Source organism: Nicotiana tabacum, chromosome 8 (assembly GCF_000715075.1).
Source record: "Nicotiana tabacum cultivar K326 chromosome 8, ASM71507v2, whole genome shotgun sequence".
Classification (NCBI taxonomy): domain Eukaryota; kingdom Viridiplantae; phylum Streptophyta; class Magnoliopsida; order Solanales; family Solanaceae; genus Nicotiana; species Nicotiana tabacum.
Window position 1 is genome coordinate 176,579,662 of NC_134087.1, and position 14,415 is coordinate 176,594,076.

Consider the following 14,415-nt stretch of genomic DNA (forward strand, 5'->3'; position numbering starts at 1 on the left):
TTCGTGTGTGAGTATTAGCCAACATCAATTTATTTGCTATTGGGGCGTAGTTAATGTGTTATATAACGGATTGGGGGAAAAGAAGAAAATAATTATATGTAAGAATTAAATAAACACCTATTCCGTGAGAAACTTCTATAAAATCACTAGGTTATAATCTTTGGTGATAATATTTTTGTTATTTATTAAATAAGAGCCTGCCTTCTTTTTTTATTTCTAAAAGTTAAATATATATATTAACATGAGAAAATTCCTCCATATTAAAATTTTAGTGTTCTTATTGCTCTTTTTATTCTCATTGATTACTATGTCTGGGTGCTTTGTTCTTATTCTTTGATATATTTACCGTGACATTATTTCTGTGTATTTTTTTACATGATTACTTTCAAAGCTACACTATTGCACTCAAAAGATCACTCAATTAGATTTTCCAAATTTTGGAGTGTCAAATACCTATTTTACCCTCAAAATTATAAATATTTATCTTCTTTTTATTTTTTTAAAACTTTTTAATATTATAATTTTCCCCTTTTTAATTTACATTATGGACTTACCTATAGAATAAATATATATTATTTATAAATTTAAAAAATAAAAAAGTATTTAAGCATATATAATGCCAGAATAACAAAATAATGAGCATAGTAAAAAAAATTAATTAGAATAATTTATTCGTAATAATAATTTTAGTTTTAACATAAAAAATTCAAAAATTAATTTACACAATTCAGAATGAAAGAAAATAACGGTTGTAAAATATATATTCCATGCACGTAATATAAAAGTAATTATTTAAATAAAGTTATTTTATAATATATATTATATATTCTTGAAAATTATGCTTAATTATATTATTTATATTCCATGCACGATTTAATATAACATATTTTACCCTATACAGGTAGTTCCCCTGCTTTCAGGTGACATAACTTTGTATCGTCGGAAAGTTGATAGAAACATAATAATATAATTGAGCATAATTTTCAAGAATATATAATGTATATTATAAAAATACATCTATTTAAATAATTATTTTTATATTACGTGCATGGAATATATATTTTACAACCTTTATTTTCTTTCATTCTGAATTGTGTAAATAAATTTTTGAATTTTTGTTGTTAATACTAAAAAGTATAACAAAAAAAAATAAAAAGAAGATAAATGTTTATAATTTAGAGGGTAAAATAGGAGTATTTAGCAATCCAAAATTTGAAAAATCTAGTTGAGTGACCTTTTGAGTGCAATACGCCTAGTTCAGTGACTTTGTTGCTACAAACGAAAGAAAAGTGATTTTAGGAAATAATTTGGGATAGTTGAGTGACCATTTGAGTAATTAACTCGATCAAGGATCATATTGAAGTATTAAGATGAATTCCACAACTTACAATCTTTTGAGTTCTAAAGTTTAAATATGGAGGCAAAAAATACTAGGTGATTTATTCTCATTTATCCAAGCTTTGGTGGAAAGAATTACCTAGTACCTTTTGCTGGTGAGAGGTAACATGTATCCCGTGAAATTAGTCGAGGTGCGCGCAAGCTGGCCTCGATACCACAATTATCAAAAAATAATAATAAGAGAACGTACGAGTTAGGCTGATAGAATATTTGCGAAAACGAGCATTTGCAGACTTCTGGGAACGCATGAGAAGGGGAGAGCATACCAACAGAAAGACAAAACTCGAACAAAAACAAAATATGCACTCCTAGGTTAACAGAGTTAAAGGCTATCTTTCTTATGAAGCAGCAAGTAGGAAGATCATAAATAACTTAAATGTTTACAATTAAATGCCAAGATTAAAATCTTTAAGCAAATGTCAAAACTTGAAACTACACCAACCAAAATCATACATGCATAAAATACTCTTTTCTGTAAGTATCTGAGAAGGCCTTATCTACCGCAACATTATGACTTCTCCATCCTTAGTCAAGGATGCAAAAAATAGGCATGACTTAAAGATTACAAAAACAGAACTTGCCAATACAAAATTGTAAGCAATACCAGGTTTTCCACCTCTTTTACTCCCCCTCTACTTTTGACTTTCATAATAATCTAGAGAATATACTTGTATGCTACTAGTAGTAGTGGAACTACAAGAGCAGCAGGAGCAGCCCATAGCCAATAGTTCATCGCCTTTTTCCGCTTCAGTATAGTTTTAGGAATATCCATGCCTTTTGCACGCTTTGATCGGCTCCTGATAGTATTCTCTTTCGGTGCCTTAACCTTAGGTGCAACCGATGTTTCAACCTTTTCCTCCGCCTTCTCTTCCTCAGCAACTTCCGCAGCTGCTTCAGTTGGTTCCTCAGTAGATTCTTCAGCAGGAACAGATGCTCCAGTTTTCTTCTTCGCCTTCTTCTCACGTTCCTGAAAGGAGTAAAGATTCTATATAAGTTCATAGCTAATGTAAATTCCTACAACATAAAACAAGAGAGAAATGATAGAATGATAAGGATAATTTCCTTGAGCTTCCTTTCAGCTTCTTTTTGAGCTTTTATTGCTGCTTTGGCAGCTGCTTTCTCGGCCAACTTCTTCTTCCTCTCCATTGCCTTCTTATTTTTTGCTATTTCTTCCTCTCTCTTCATCTCCCTCAATTTCGCTTCATCAACTTCCTTCTTGGAAGTCATATCCTTGGGTTGCTTTTCTAAACCATGGATTTCCTCTTCGATATCAAAGATGTACTTTTTCGTGGTACTTTCTGTAACTTTGCTACTTGCTTCTTTTGGCTGCTTGTTGTTCTTCTCTTTCTGTACTTTCTGAGCAGGAGGCGCTGATTCTTCCTTTAATGGTTTCGTATTAGTTCTTTCAACAATCTCAGATTGGGAAACAGTCTGTGCCGCTGGTAATACTAGAGGCTTTTCGTCAGGGTTCCTCATCCTGCCATCTTGGCTCAACTGCCTAATATCAAGTGATGTTAAAATTCTCCTCTCATAATCATCCCTAAAGGGCTTACTGCCACTCCATAGGGAAATGAATTTATCGACCTGAAAACATTGAAGTTATTGTTAGAAAGAAACATGCAAAACTTCAAATTGTAGCAACTAAAGACAGATCTAATGTACCTCTGTAAGTGAGAGTTCTTTAAGGGCTTCAACATCCTTCTTATCTGCTAGCAATTTTGCTTTTTGCAACAGTGCATTGTTTTGGTAGAAAGGAGCATTCTGAGAAAATTAAACGACATAATAAAGATCATAAAATACATAAGACATCTCTCTTTCATGCTTGCAAGCAAATGATACATTTCATTTTTTGAGTAATTGAGAGCGACAGAATATTTGTTTAGAATGCTGAGATTAACATTTGAATAAATCAACATAGTTCCTTTCAGAACTAACATTTCCTATTTCTTCTCTCAATAATTTCTTTTTTCACAAAGTAAACTTGACAACATTTTAATCAACAAGGAAAGAACATCATACCCCTTCTTCACGGTGTTTTCTTAATTCCAGAACATGTGCAAAAGCTGTGTCCCTCTTCTTTGTTATTTCCTTCAATTCCTCATCCAATAACTTAATCTGACTGGTATTGGCATCGAGTTGATCATCTAGTTGCTTAAGCTTGGCCTTAACAACCTGTTGCTCCTTACGAACCCCGTCAAGGTTACCACTTATAGCCTATAATACAAAAACGGATTGAGTATCGTTAGTTAACCAATGACATTCTTAAGCCCAGAAAACTCAATATTTCACATTTGTACAAGTATACAAAAAGCTCTGACCCTTACCTTAACCTGCTTTTGTATTGTTTCTTTTTCACCAATCGAATCTTGAATTTGTGCCCTCATAGCCATATGGTCTCTTACCTCTCCCCTTGTTCCTTCAAGTCGTTTAATTTCTCGCAGAATTTGTTTCTCTTCAGTCAGAGTAATGCTTTCATGCTGAATACGGTACTGCAGACTCTTAATCTAATCGATTTCAAAATAAAAAACATATAACAATTAACATTAGGTGGTAACAGAACAGCAAAAGGAAAATGAAGGGAAAGAAAAGCTAAGAAACTAAAAGGACAAAGAGACTAGAGCTTACGAGATCGTCAAGCTCCTCCTCGGATGAACACAGACTAGAACCCCCTTCTCTGCCGGCTTTCCTAGGACCGCGGAGCTTGCCCAGGGCATCCTGCAGAGGTTCCATTTCCTTTCTTTTCTCACCAATTACTGCCCAAAACTCCTGATTCTCAGCACTCACAGATTTCCTTTGTTCTATCAATTTTGATCGTTCTGCCTGCAAAATATTAAATGAGTTAGTTATTTCCTTATTTTCATTAAAAAATTTCAAATCAACTGACTGGACACATCCAAATAATCTTTTACAATGCAAAGCTTGCCACTTTTGAGCTAAACTGGATGTTGAGAGGGGATCCATATTCAACAATTTTGGTGCATATTTTAACATGTATAACACAAACATGACTATTGAGTTCGGGTAAAGAGCTTGAGGTTCTTGTTAGAAGACAGAAAATGACATATTAAATAATCTTATAGGCATGTCACTTTGATATGTTCTTGCAAATGTTCAGCCGAAAGAAGAGTTAAGAGACAAAACTTACCCTTATGGCCTTCAATTTTTCAATAACCTGAGATCTTGCTTTGTTCATTTTCTGTAGCTCTTTTTCTGCCAGATCAAATTTGGCCTTGAGTTTTTGGTCTTCAAATCTTCGATATCTAACAATATAGAAAGAATGTATCTGCTTAGGTGCAGGCCAGTCGTCAACTGCATCCTTCCGGAGGCTGCTCACAGGAACATTTTTCCCCGCCTCCTTATTTGTTTCTTGAGAACCATGCGAGCGAAATTTTATAGTCTCATTAACCCCTACACCATGATTCTTTTTTTTGTTTTCCTTCGGAAGGTTTTTCTGTTCAGTTCCAGTTTCAACTGAAACATGAGCTAACTGAGATTCCATGTCTCTACCCATGATTCACTGAAAAACAAACAAAAAAAAATGGCCTTCAACTCTCAAATCCAGAAGTAGACAACAAAAAAAAGGGCAGCCCCGTGCACTAAGCTCCCGCTATGCGCAGGGTCCGGGGAAGGACCGGACCACAAAGGTCTATTGTACGCAGTCTTCCCCTGCATTTCTGCAAGAGGCTGTTTCCACGGCTCGAACCCGTGACCTCCTGGTCACATGACAGCAACTTTAGCAATTATGTCAAGGCTCCCCTTCCTGAAGTAGACAACACAGAACATTTTAACAAACTTTGCATATTAATTACTACCAACTCATTTGAGAATAACACTGTGCTCAGGAGAGAGAGAACACCTTATAGAGAAAAGACAATGAGAACAAAATTTTCTAAGTTACAAAGCCTATTCACACTGAACTACATATGGAATACTTGTTAGTTAATGCATTCATCTACAATTAGTTATGCCAAATGCTGAAGACAATATAGCAACTACGCCTCAACTCCAAACAAGTTCGAGTCATGTTGCTCCATTATGCTCATCTTTGATCAATATTATATAAAATAAAAATCAAATAAAAAGTACTAGAAGTTCTCTATATTTTCTATGGCTTTGACATGGCAAAAAGACTCCTAGAAAAAACATATAGAACCCACTGTAAACGTACTAACATGCCTAACACATACAGGGCAAAAAGACTCCTAGAAAAACTTAGTACTTACCGTACACGTACTAACATGACTAACACATAATTCCAACTAATTAGTATTTCTTATACTATATAGTTTTCTTTCAGTATGCCCTATTTTTCCTTCTAGAAAACTTCCTTAATTCCATACGATTTCAGGTCTATCTCGTCCCCTTTTAACACCTTCATTCACCATGATTTCACACCTACGGAGAGGGCGATGCGGGATATGACCAAACCATTTCAAGCGACCTTTTCTCATTTTATCATCAATGTGTGTAACTTAGATACTTGCTCAACACAAATTTCAGCATACAAGAGCTCAGAAAGAGGAGTAACACACACACAAAAAAAAAAAAGCCATTTAAGAAAACACCAATCTATTAGAGGCTGAAGCGTAGAAATTAAAATGACACCACCAGAAACATAAATAGGAATAAGAAAAATGAAAAGAGAAAAAATCCCAGAAAACCTTAATGCATCTATGCGTCACATCAGAAATAACAGTAAATATTTGTATATATTTTATAAAGGAAAAGTACATATTGCATACAAATATATCTACAAGTGTGCGTGAAAGGTAACAGAACACAGATGCATACATTACTGCAAACTGAAGCAGAAGAAAACACAAATAGTTATTGTTCAATTCCAAACTAGTTTAGGTTGGTTGTTAAATACTGAAATTGCCAAGAATAATCATATAGCAATGCACCACTACAAAATTGGACATAAGAGTTTGTTCACACCCCAAAAGATCAAATTATAATTGAAAAAATATCCATTCATTTATTCTAATGAAAAGTAAGGAGAACCACCTTAATCAAGAGATCAATAGTGATGGAAGAAAAAAAAAAGATTTTATTTTTATTTTATTTTTTGGGGAAAAAGAAAGAGAAAAACTATGAAAGAGTGAAGAAAGGGAGAAACAGAATTGTGGAAATGGATTGAAAATGAAGCATGTATAAGGGGGAGACTTGCAAGTAATAAGGAAAAAATTAAGGCAGAGAATTTTAAAGAGAGTGTACCCTTTGGTTTGGAACAAAATGGGAGAGGGCCATTCGAAAGAGAGATTGGGAGTGAAACAAGTGAGACCCCCCACATATCTCCACTCTCCTCTCCCTCCCTCTCTGTTCTCTACTTCTTGAGAAATATGTGAGACAGAAACTAAACAAAGACACAGAGAGAAGTGCAAGTGTATAGTCTTGTAGAGAGAAGGTTAGGATATTTTCTTTTCTTAAATAATACTACTAACTCTTTAAATAATAATAATAAAATCCTCATTTATCCAAATCTTTTGTGCCCTTTTAGAACAATTACCTGTTATGGCCAATAGCAACACTTAAATTTGGATCTTATTTGATTGTTCTAACAAAAGAATACCCAAAACTTATTTTGTTAATTTATTTATGTTAAAACATATAATTAAATAATTTATTTTAGAATCTCAAATATATTTATATATTAATTAAAAAAATTAAAAACTAATAAATACTCTCTCCGTTTCAATTTATGTGAACTTATTTGACTGGGCACGGAGTTTAAGAAAGAGAGAAGACTTTTGAACTTGTGGTGTAAAATGGGGCACATATATTTTGTTTGGCTATAAACAATTGCATAAAGGTAAATTGTTTTCAAATATGGAAAAAGGTCATCTTTTTTGGCACAGACTAAAAAGAAAATAATTTCACATAAATTGAAACGGAAGGAGTATTAATAAGGCGGAATGTGGAAAATGACAGAGTACGAAAAATTCTCAATTTAATCTTTTAATTCTTCATGTTTCAAAAATCGGATACAGTCCCGATGCCGTCAAAGTTAGGGAAACTACCATCAGAAGCTGCGGCAAGGCAACCACATGAAGGTTTGGGATACAAGAAACCGTCACCAGTGCGCATGTCCATAAGAAGAGTGAACATCAATTATATCACTGTAGAAGATGAATTTGTCACTTCTAACAAGCCTTCTATCTTTGATCGACTTGAAAAATCAACTGTGAGGACTTCCGTGTTTATGAGATTGGGTCCATTAAAGAAAGGGAATAAGTTCGAGAGAAATTATCGAAATACAAGAACACCCGTTTTGCCCAAAATTCAGAAGATCTCTAAGGATTTCCAAAGTCTGGTTCCTTCTAGAATGAGGCGACAAACAAAAGTCATGGTTTCATGTGATGAGGTACTAACGGTGTGAAGCCATACACTATGGTCTACACTAAAGAACATGATGACGACGAAGAAAGTGTGGTTTCTTCGTATCATGTTACTGTACAAGGCGAGTACGGTGTTTCATCTCTAATAGAGGATGACGAGAAATTGGAGGATGTTTCACTGTATTATCATGTATCCTTCAACGATGGGGACCCTCAAGAAGATGAAGATTCGAAAGATACTCCCCTGAAACTTGAACAAGGGGTGAAGGCAATGATTGATACCTTAAAAGAAGTTAACCTTAACACAGATGAAGAACCAAGGCTCACATATCTAAGTGCTTTACTAGCAATCGATGAAGAAATCACTTATATTCAGTTACTCAAGGAGTTCAGAGATGTCTTTGCTTGAAGTTACAAAGAGATGCATGGCTTGGACCCGAAAGTAGCAGTCCATCACCTTGCCGTCAAGAATGGTGCTCGCCCTGTTAAACAAGCCCAAAGGCACTTTAGGCCGGACTTGGCTCCCTTGATTGAAACCGAAGTTAACAAACTCATCGAAGCTGGCTTTATTCGTGAAGTTAAATACCCAACATGGGTTTCAAGTATTGTCCATGTAAGGAAGAAAAATGGCCAGATTCGAGTGTGTGTTGACTTCAGGGATCTCAACAATGCGCGCCCGAAAGATGAATTCCCGCTTCCTATTCAAGAGCTGATGATCGATGCTATTACTGGGTACAATGCAATGTCATTTATGGATGGCTTATCATGCTATAACCAAATTCGCATGGCGCCAAAAGATGAAGAGCTTACTGCATTATGTACCCCCAAGGGCATTTATTGCTACAAAGTAATGCCTTTTGGCTTAAAGAACACTGGTTCTACTTACCAAAGGGCTATACAAAATATTTTTGATGATCTTCTCCACAAGAATGTCGAATGCTATGTTGACGATTTGGTGGTAAAATCAAGAGAAAAGAGCGACCACTTGAATGACTTGAGAATGGTGTTTGAGTTGCTCCGGAGGTACCAACTTAGGATGAATCCATTGAAATGTGCTTTTGGAGTTACTTCTGGATAGTTCTTTGGTTTCATTGTTCGACATCGAGGGATCGAAATTGATCAAGCCAAAGTGGATGCCATTTTGAAAATTCCTAAGCCTCGGGATATTCATGAATTGAAAAGTCTCCAAGGAAAGCTAGCATACCTTAGAAGATTCATCTCAAACCTAGTTGGGAGGTGCCAACCATTTAGTCGCCTCATGAAGAAAAGCATTCCTTTAAAGTGGGACCAAACTTGTAGCAATGCCTTTGAAAGTATCAAAACTTACTTGATGAAGCCTCCAGTTTTGGCAGCCCCTATACTTGGAAAGCCGATGATACTATACATTTCAGCACAAGAAAGGTCTGTCGAAGCATTGTTGGCCCAAGAAAATAGTGAAGGGAAAGAAAACTCCCTTTACTACTTGAGCAGGATGATGACACCAAGTGAGCTGAATTATTCACCAATCGAAAAGTTATGTTTGGTGCTAGTCTTCCCAATCCAAAAGTTGAAGCACTACTTTCAAGCTCATGTCGTTCGTTTGGTTTCTAGAGCAAATCCCATCAAGTTCGTGATGTCAAAACCTGTCCTTAGTGATCAACTAGCAAGGTGGTATCTCCAGTTTCAACAATTTTAAATTGTGTACATCCCTCAAAAAGTTATAAAAGGACAAGCGTTAGCGGATTTCTTGGCAGATCACCCTATACCTGATGATTGGGAGCTAAGAACTACCTGATGAGGACGCAATGGTCATTTCAGTTCAACCTCTATGGAAGATGTACTTTGATAGTGTTGTACATCGCGGAGGAGCTGGTGCTAGTGTTGTATTTGTCACTTCTCAAGGCGAAGTTCTACCCTACTCTGAGATTGATTGTTAAGCTTTATATTACTACATACCTCAGTCTTATTTTATTTTGCAGATTTTATTTTACATGGAAAGTAGCATCCATCACTTAATTTAAGCTTTCTAGAATCATGACCTATGTTAGATAATTGTTAAGCCAACTGAGGTATTGTAAAATCAACTATAGTTTTTAAACTTAATTTCTCCACTCAATCGATTTTGTAAGACTAATAACTACACTTATTTTTGTAGTTTTTTTAAAAGAATGAAACAAGTAGAATTCCCACTACCGAAGTTCTCATCTATGTTTACCCTTTTACTGTTTCAAACATTCAAACATGACTTTGCTTTCTAAATTAATGGATGCTGTTTAGTGTTCCATTTTTGGATTTAACAAGTTAAAATTACTTTAAGATTAGATCCACTCTAAGAAGAAAACAGTTTTTCAACAATACAATTCCAAATCAGTTTTCCTTAAAACAAAGATACATCGCTTCAACATTTTTTAGAGTGGATCTGATTTTCTTTTTATAAAAGAAGACCACTACATTTACATTTACATTTAGTTTAAGGACTTAATTAACTTTAGTCCGGTCAATTAACCATTTATAATGGATCTTAAAGGGTACCTTAAAAATCTTCCCTTTAAATTAATTGAACTCATACCTAGAATCTTTAGGTTAAGTAGACTCTAAAAAGAGTTATACTTTATTAAATTACTTTAATCAATTTAGGTGTCCTAATTCACCTTAGAATTAATTAGGAGGCACATTATGAGGTATGTGGGTCACACCAGTCTAGACCAAAGCTCCACTTCCATATAAAAAGGATGGGATATTATTGGCCAACGATGGTAAAAGATTGCTTGGACTACGCTCGAAGATGCAAGGCTTGTCAATTCCATGCGAATTTTATTCATCAACCTCCTGAAGTGTTGCACCCGACTGTTGCATCCTGGCCATTTGACGCTTGGGGATTGGATGTTGTTGGACCACTGCCAAAGTCCTCTGGTGGGCACCTATACATCTTGGCTGCAACTCACTACTTCTCAAAATGGGTTGAAGTTATTGCTCTTAAGAAAGTACAGAAGGAAAATGTTGCAAGTTTTATCCTAGTTAACATTATCTATCGCTTTGGCATTCCTCGTTACATAATAGCCGATAATGGCAAGTCATTCGACAATAGGTTGATGAACAAGATTTGTGAACTCTTTGGCTTCAAGCAACGTAACTCTTCTATGTACAATGCTGCCACCAATGGTCTAGCCGAGACATTCAACAAGACTCTATGCAACTTGTTAAAGAAAGTCGTCACCAAATCCAAATGGGATTGGCATGACCGTATGGAAGAAGCTCTGTGGGCATTTAGGACAATTCACCGCACGCCAACACAAGTGACCCCTTATGCACTCGTTTATGGAGTCGAAGCCCTCTTGTCACTCGAGCGTCAAATACCTTCATCACGACTAGCTATTTAAGAAGAGATTACTGATAAAGAAAATGCTCGACTTCGATTAGCAGAGTTGGAGGCTCTTGATGAGAAGAGATTGGAATCTCAACATAGTCTTGAATGTTATCAAGCTCAATTGTCTCGCGCCTTCAATAAAAGAGTTTTCCCTAGATCCTTTCAAGTAGGAGATCAAGTCCTTGTCGTACGAAGACCCATAATTACTTCTCATAAACCTGTAGGGAAGTTCACTTCAAAATGGGATGGGCCATATGTCATACAAGAAGCTTACCCAAGTGGGGCTTACAAGCTATTTGATGCAGATGGCATGAGAATCGATCCGATCAATGGCAAGTTTTTGAAGAGCCTAAACTGCATGTTCCTACACTCCTTGACGCATGAGCCTAAACTGCATGTTCCTACACTCCTGGTCCGCATGAGTCTAAACTGTGTATAGACCACATAAAAAAAAGAGTCAGCTAGGTTGAAAATCTCGAAAGAGGCGCCCTAGGAAAAAGTTAGTACATAAAAGAAAATCAGCCATTTTGAACTACGGTATGACTTAATCCTCTTCACCGAGATACGTAGGCAGCTTAGAGTTTCATTCTGAGTTCATTCGTATGAGATCAAAAGATACATAGTGTCCCAATCATCGTTCTAATTAAGTACGATGGAATGTAATCCATTCAATCAACACTTGAAAATCGAGCTGAGATATCATTCATCTGTTAAGCTTTGGATCCCATTTGATTTAAAGAGGGCAAGCTGCTATGGTATAATGGTGTCTTCACTGAAATAATGATAATATTTACATCAAAGTCTAGGGATTTGCTATGTATTCATATTCACATAACCTTCAAGTTTGTTGGTCTTCATATCCGCTCACTGCCTTAAAAAAAGGGGGAAGAGAAGAGAGGCGTCAAAAGGGAACACAAATATAAGAAGAAAGATTCCAGGGCACAACATTTCAAATTCAGTGAGACTTGAACCGAAGATATTTGTGAGAATGGAGCTCTTGAATTTTAATTGATAGTAAGAAAAACGTATTGTGATCCCGAGGCTTCCATACCAAAACATAAAAGGTTTGGCAAAGTCGGGCCAATTCGAAACTGTCGGTATATTAAAATTTGATGTTAATTTCGAAATACTATCTGAAACTATCCTTAAGGTATTAAATCCTATATTTTGGAAATGTTTTATATTTTGAAGTCTTATTTTCATAAAATTAAACGGTTCGTGATTTCGACATTCCTACATTCAAGATATAAAGGTTTTGGTGAAGTCGCGCAAATTTGAAATCGTCAGCGTGTTGGAATTTTACGTTGACTTCGAAATGTCATATGAAACTATCCTTAATGTATTAAATCTTGAAATTTGGATATGTTCTATATTTTGAATTTTTTTTTCGACAAATCTAACGGTTTATGATTTCGACGTTCCTACACTAAGGTACAAATATTTGTGTGAAGCTGCGCAAATCTGAAACTATCAATGTATTAGAATCTAAAGTTAGATTCAAAATAATATCTGGGACGATTCTCAAAATGTTTGATTCCGGAATTTGAATAAGTCTTAGATCTTGAAGTCTATTTTCCACAAAATTAAACGATTCATGATTTCGACGTTTCCACTCCAAGATATAATATTTTTGGTGAAACTGCAAAATGAAGCTATAAACGTGTCAGAATCTAAAGTTAGATTATCTGGGACGTTCTCAAAACGTTTAATTCCAAATTTGTATATGTCTTAGATTTTGAAGTCTAGTTTTTATGAAATCAAACGGTTCACAATTTCGACATTCCTACACCAAGATATAAATTTTTTGGTGAGACTGCGCAAATCTGAAATTTTCAACGTGGTGGAATCTAAAGTTGGTTTCAAAATATTACATGCGGCGATTCTGAAGGTGTTTGATTCCAAATTTTGGATATGTCTTAGATTTTAAAGTTTAGCTTCTAAAAAATTAAATGGCTTATATTTTTGACTTTCTCACATTGAGATATATATCTCATACCACAAAAGGTGCAAAGGTGATGACCAATATTATCCTCAACGAAAAAGGAGGATGTATCTCCAAATACAGAGAACTTTGAGACATGAACGCCAACACCATTTAAAAGAAAGCTAAGTTCTATTATAGGGACATCAATACATCATGATAAGCAAAGAACTATTGATATTGAACCGCAAAGAAAAAAAGGGATATTGATGAAAACACGTGATATAAAGTAAAACAGATAGAGTTTTCATTTCTAAGAATAGCTGCTAGTCAATCAAATGCAAAAAAAAGGCAAATAAAATACTCCATATAGACTAATCTAAACACAAATTTTAATTGACCCGGTCTTTAAGGGTTGCCTCTAGGTGGTGTTTCTTCATCTCCACGTTGGCCAAGTCATCAGCAGTTTCCAAGGAAACATCAGAAATATACAGTACTCCTCTTCAACAGATGAGACTCTAGATTCAATCTCTTCAACCTCTTTCTTGGCAACACCTCAAAGAACTCTTAACTGTTTCACCTTCTCCTTGGCTTCTTTGAGAGACTGATTGGTGACAGACAATTTCTCGACCTTCTACCCTTTCTTAATCAAGACATTATCAAGATGTTCCTTGGCATTTAAAAATGACACTGATTTTTCAACATCCACAACCTTGTCAGAAAGAGTTGATCGTGCCTGGTCATATGAAGTGGCAAGCTCAAAGAAAGACGTCAATAGGTCTTTTAGAGGGGAAATATCCATACCCTTTCCATCCATCTTCTCGAGAATCACTTGGATCTCGAATTGAAGAGAAGAAGCATTGTTTGCGGTAAGGTCCTTGAGTTTGGCATGAATTTTAGCCCAGGCATTCAAAATGAAATCCTTGCGAAGAATCAAGACAAATTTTCTTCCATCAAAGATAGACGTCGTTGGTGCTGATCATTGGTAAAAATTAGGCCCCAATTTTGCTCCAAGACTAGGAATAGAAGTCGCCTCTAGGTCTGACTTAGGTATTGGAAGTGATTTCTTCGAGTCTGGCTCCGCCACGGATTGGCTACTACCTTGTGGCTTGCTTTGGTGTGACGCCATTGAAATATGAACACCACTTGGGTGCACAGAAAAGGATATACAGTCAGTGAAATTACTTGGATATTATAAGATAATATGAAAGTTTTAATCGTTAACTCTTTGATAGCTATCAAAGTCCTTGAAGCACTGCCGATGCTGTCAATAATCTCGACTACACCCAAATTAGCATCTCCTTGATTGTTTGAATATGGCTTCACCTGCTTGAAGTTTTGATCCCCATGACTACTATCACTCTCATTTTGGGACAGGCGTTTTCTGGAGGTAGGAACAACGGTACCTAATG

General features: G+C 35.6%; 1 protein-coding gene across 2 annotated transcripts; it reads right to left on the reverse strand.

Moving 5' to 3' along the window:
* Window positions 1-1,732: 1,732 nt before the first annotated feature.
* On the reverse strand, window positions 1,733-6,788 carry LOC107829635 (proton pump-interactor 1). 2 transcript variants are annotated; one of them, XM_075219904.1, is made up of 8 exons: window positions 6,616-6,788; window positions 4,544-4,915; window positions 4,024-4,218; window positions 3,723-3,902; window positions 3,418-3,612; window positions 3,061-3,159; window positions 2,463-2,982; window positions 1,743-2,367 (listed from the first exon to the last, which is right to left on the reverse strand). In XM_075219904.1, the coding sequence occupies exons 2-8, from the start codon at window positions 4,907-4,909 to the stop codon at window positions 2,054-2,056; spliced, it is 1,869 nt and encodes a 622-aa protein (XP_075076005.1). In that variant the 5' UTR covers window positions 4,910-4,915; window positions 6,616-6,788; the 3' UTR covers window positions 1,743-2,053. The 2 variants fall into 2 exon arrangements, with proteins under 2 accessions (XP_075076004.1, XP_075076005.1); XM_075219903.1 differs by lacking the exon at window positions 6,616-6,788 and adding an exon at window positions 6,406-6,495 and having other exon boundaries at window positions 1,733-2,982.
* Between the last annotated feature and the right edge of the window lie 7,627 nt (window positions 6,789-14,415).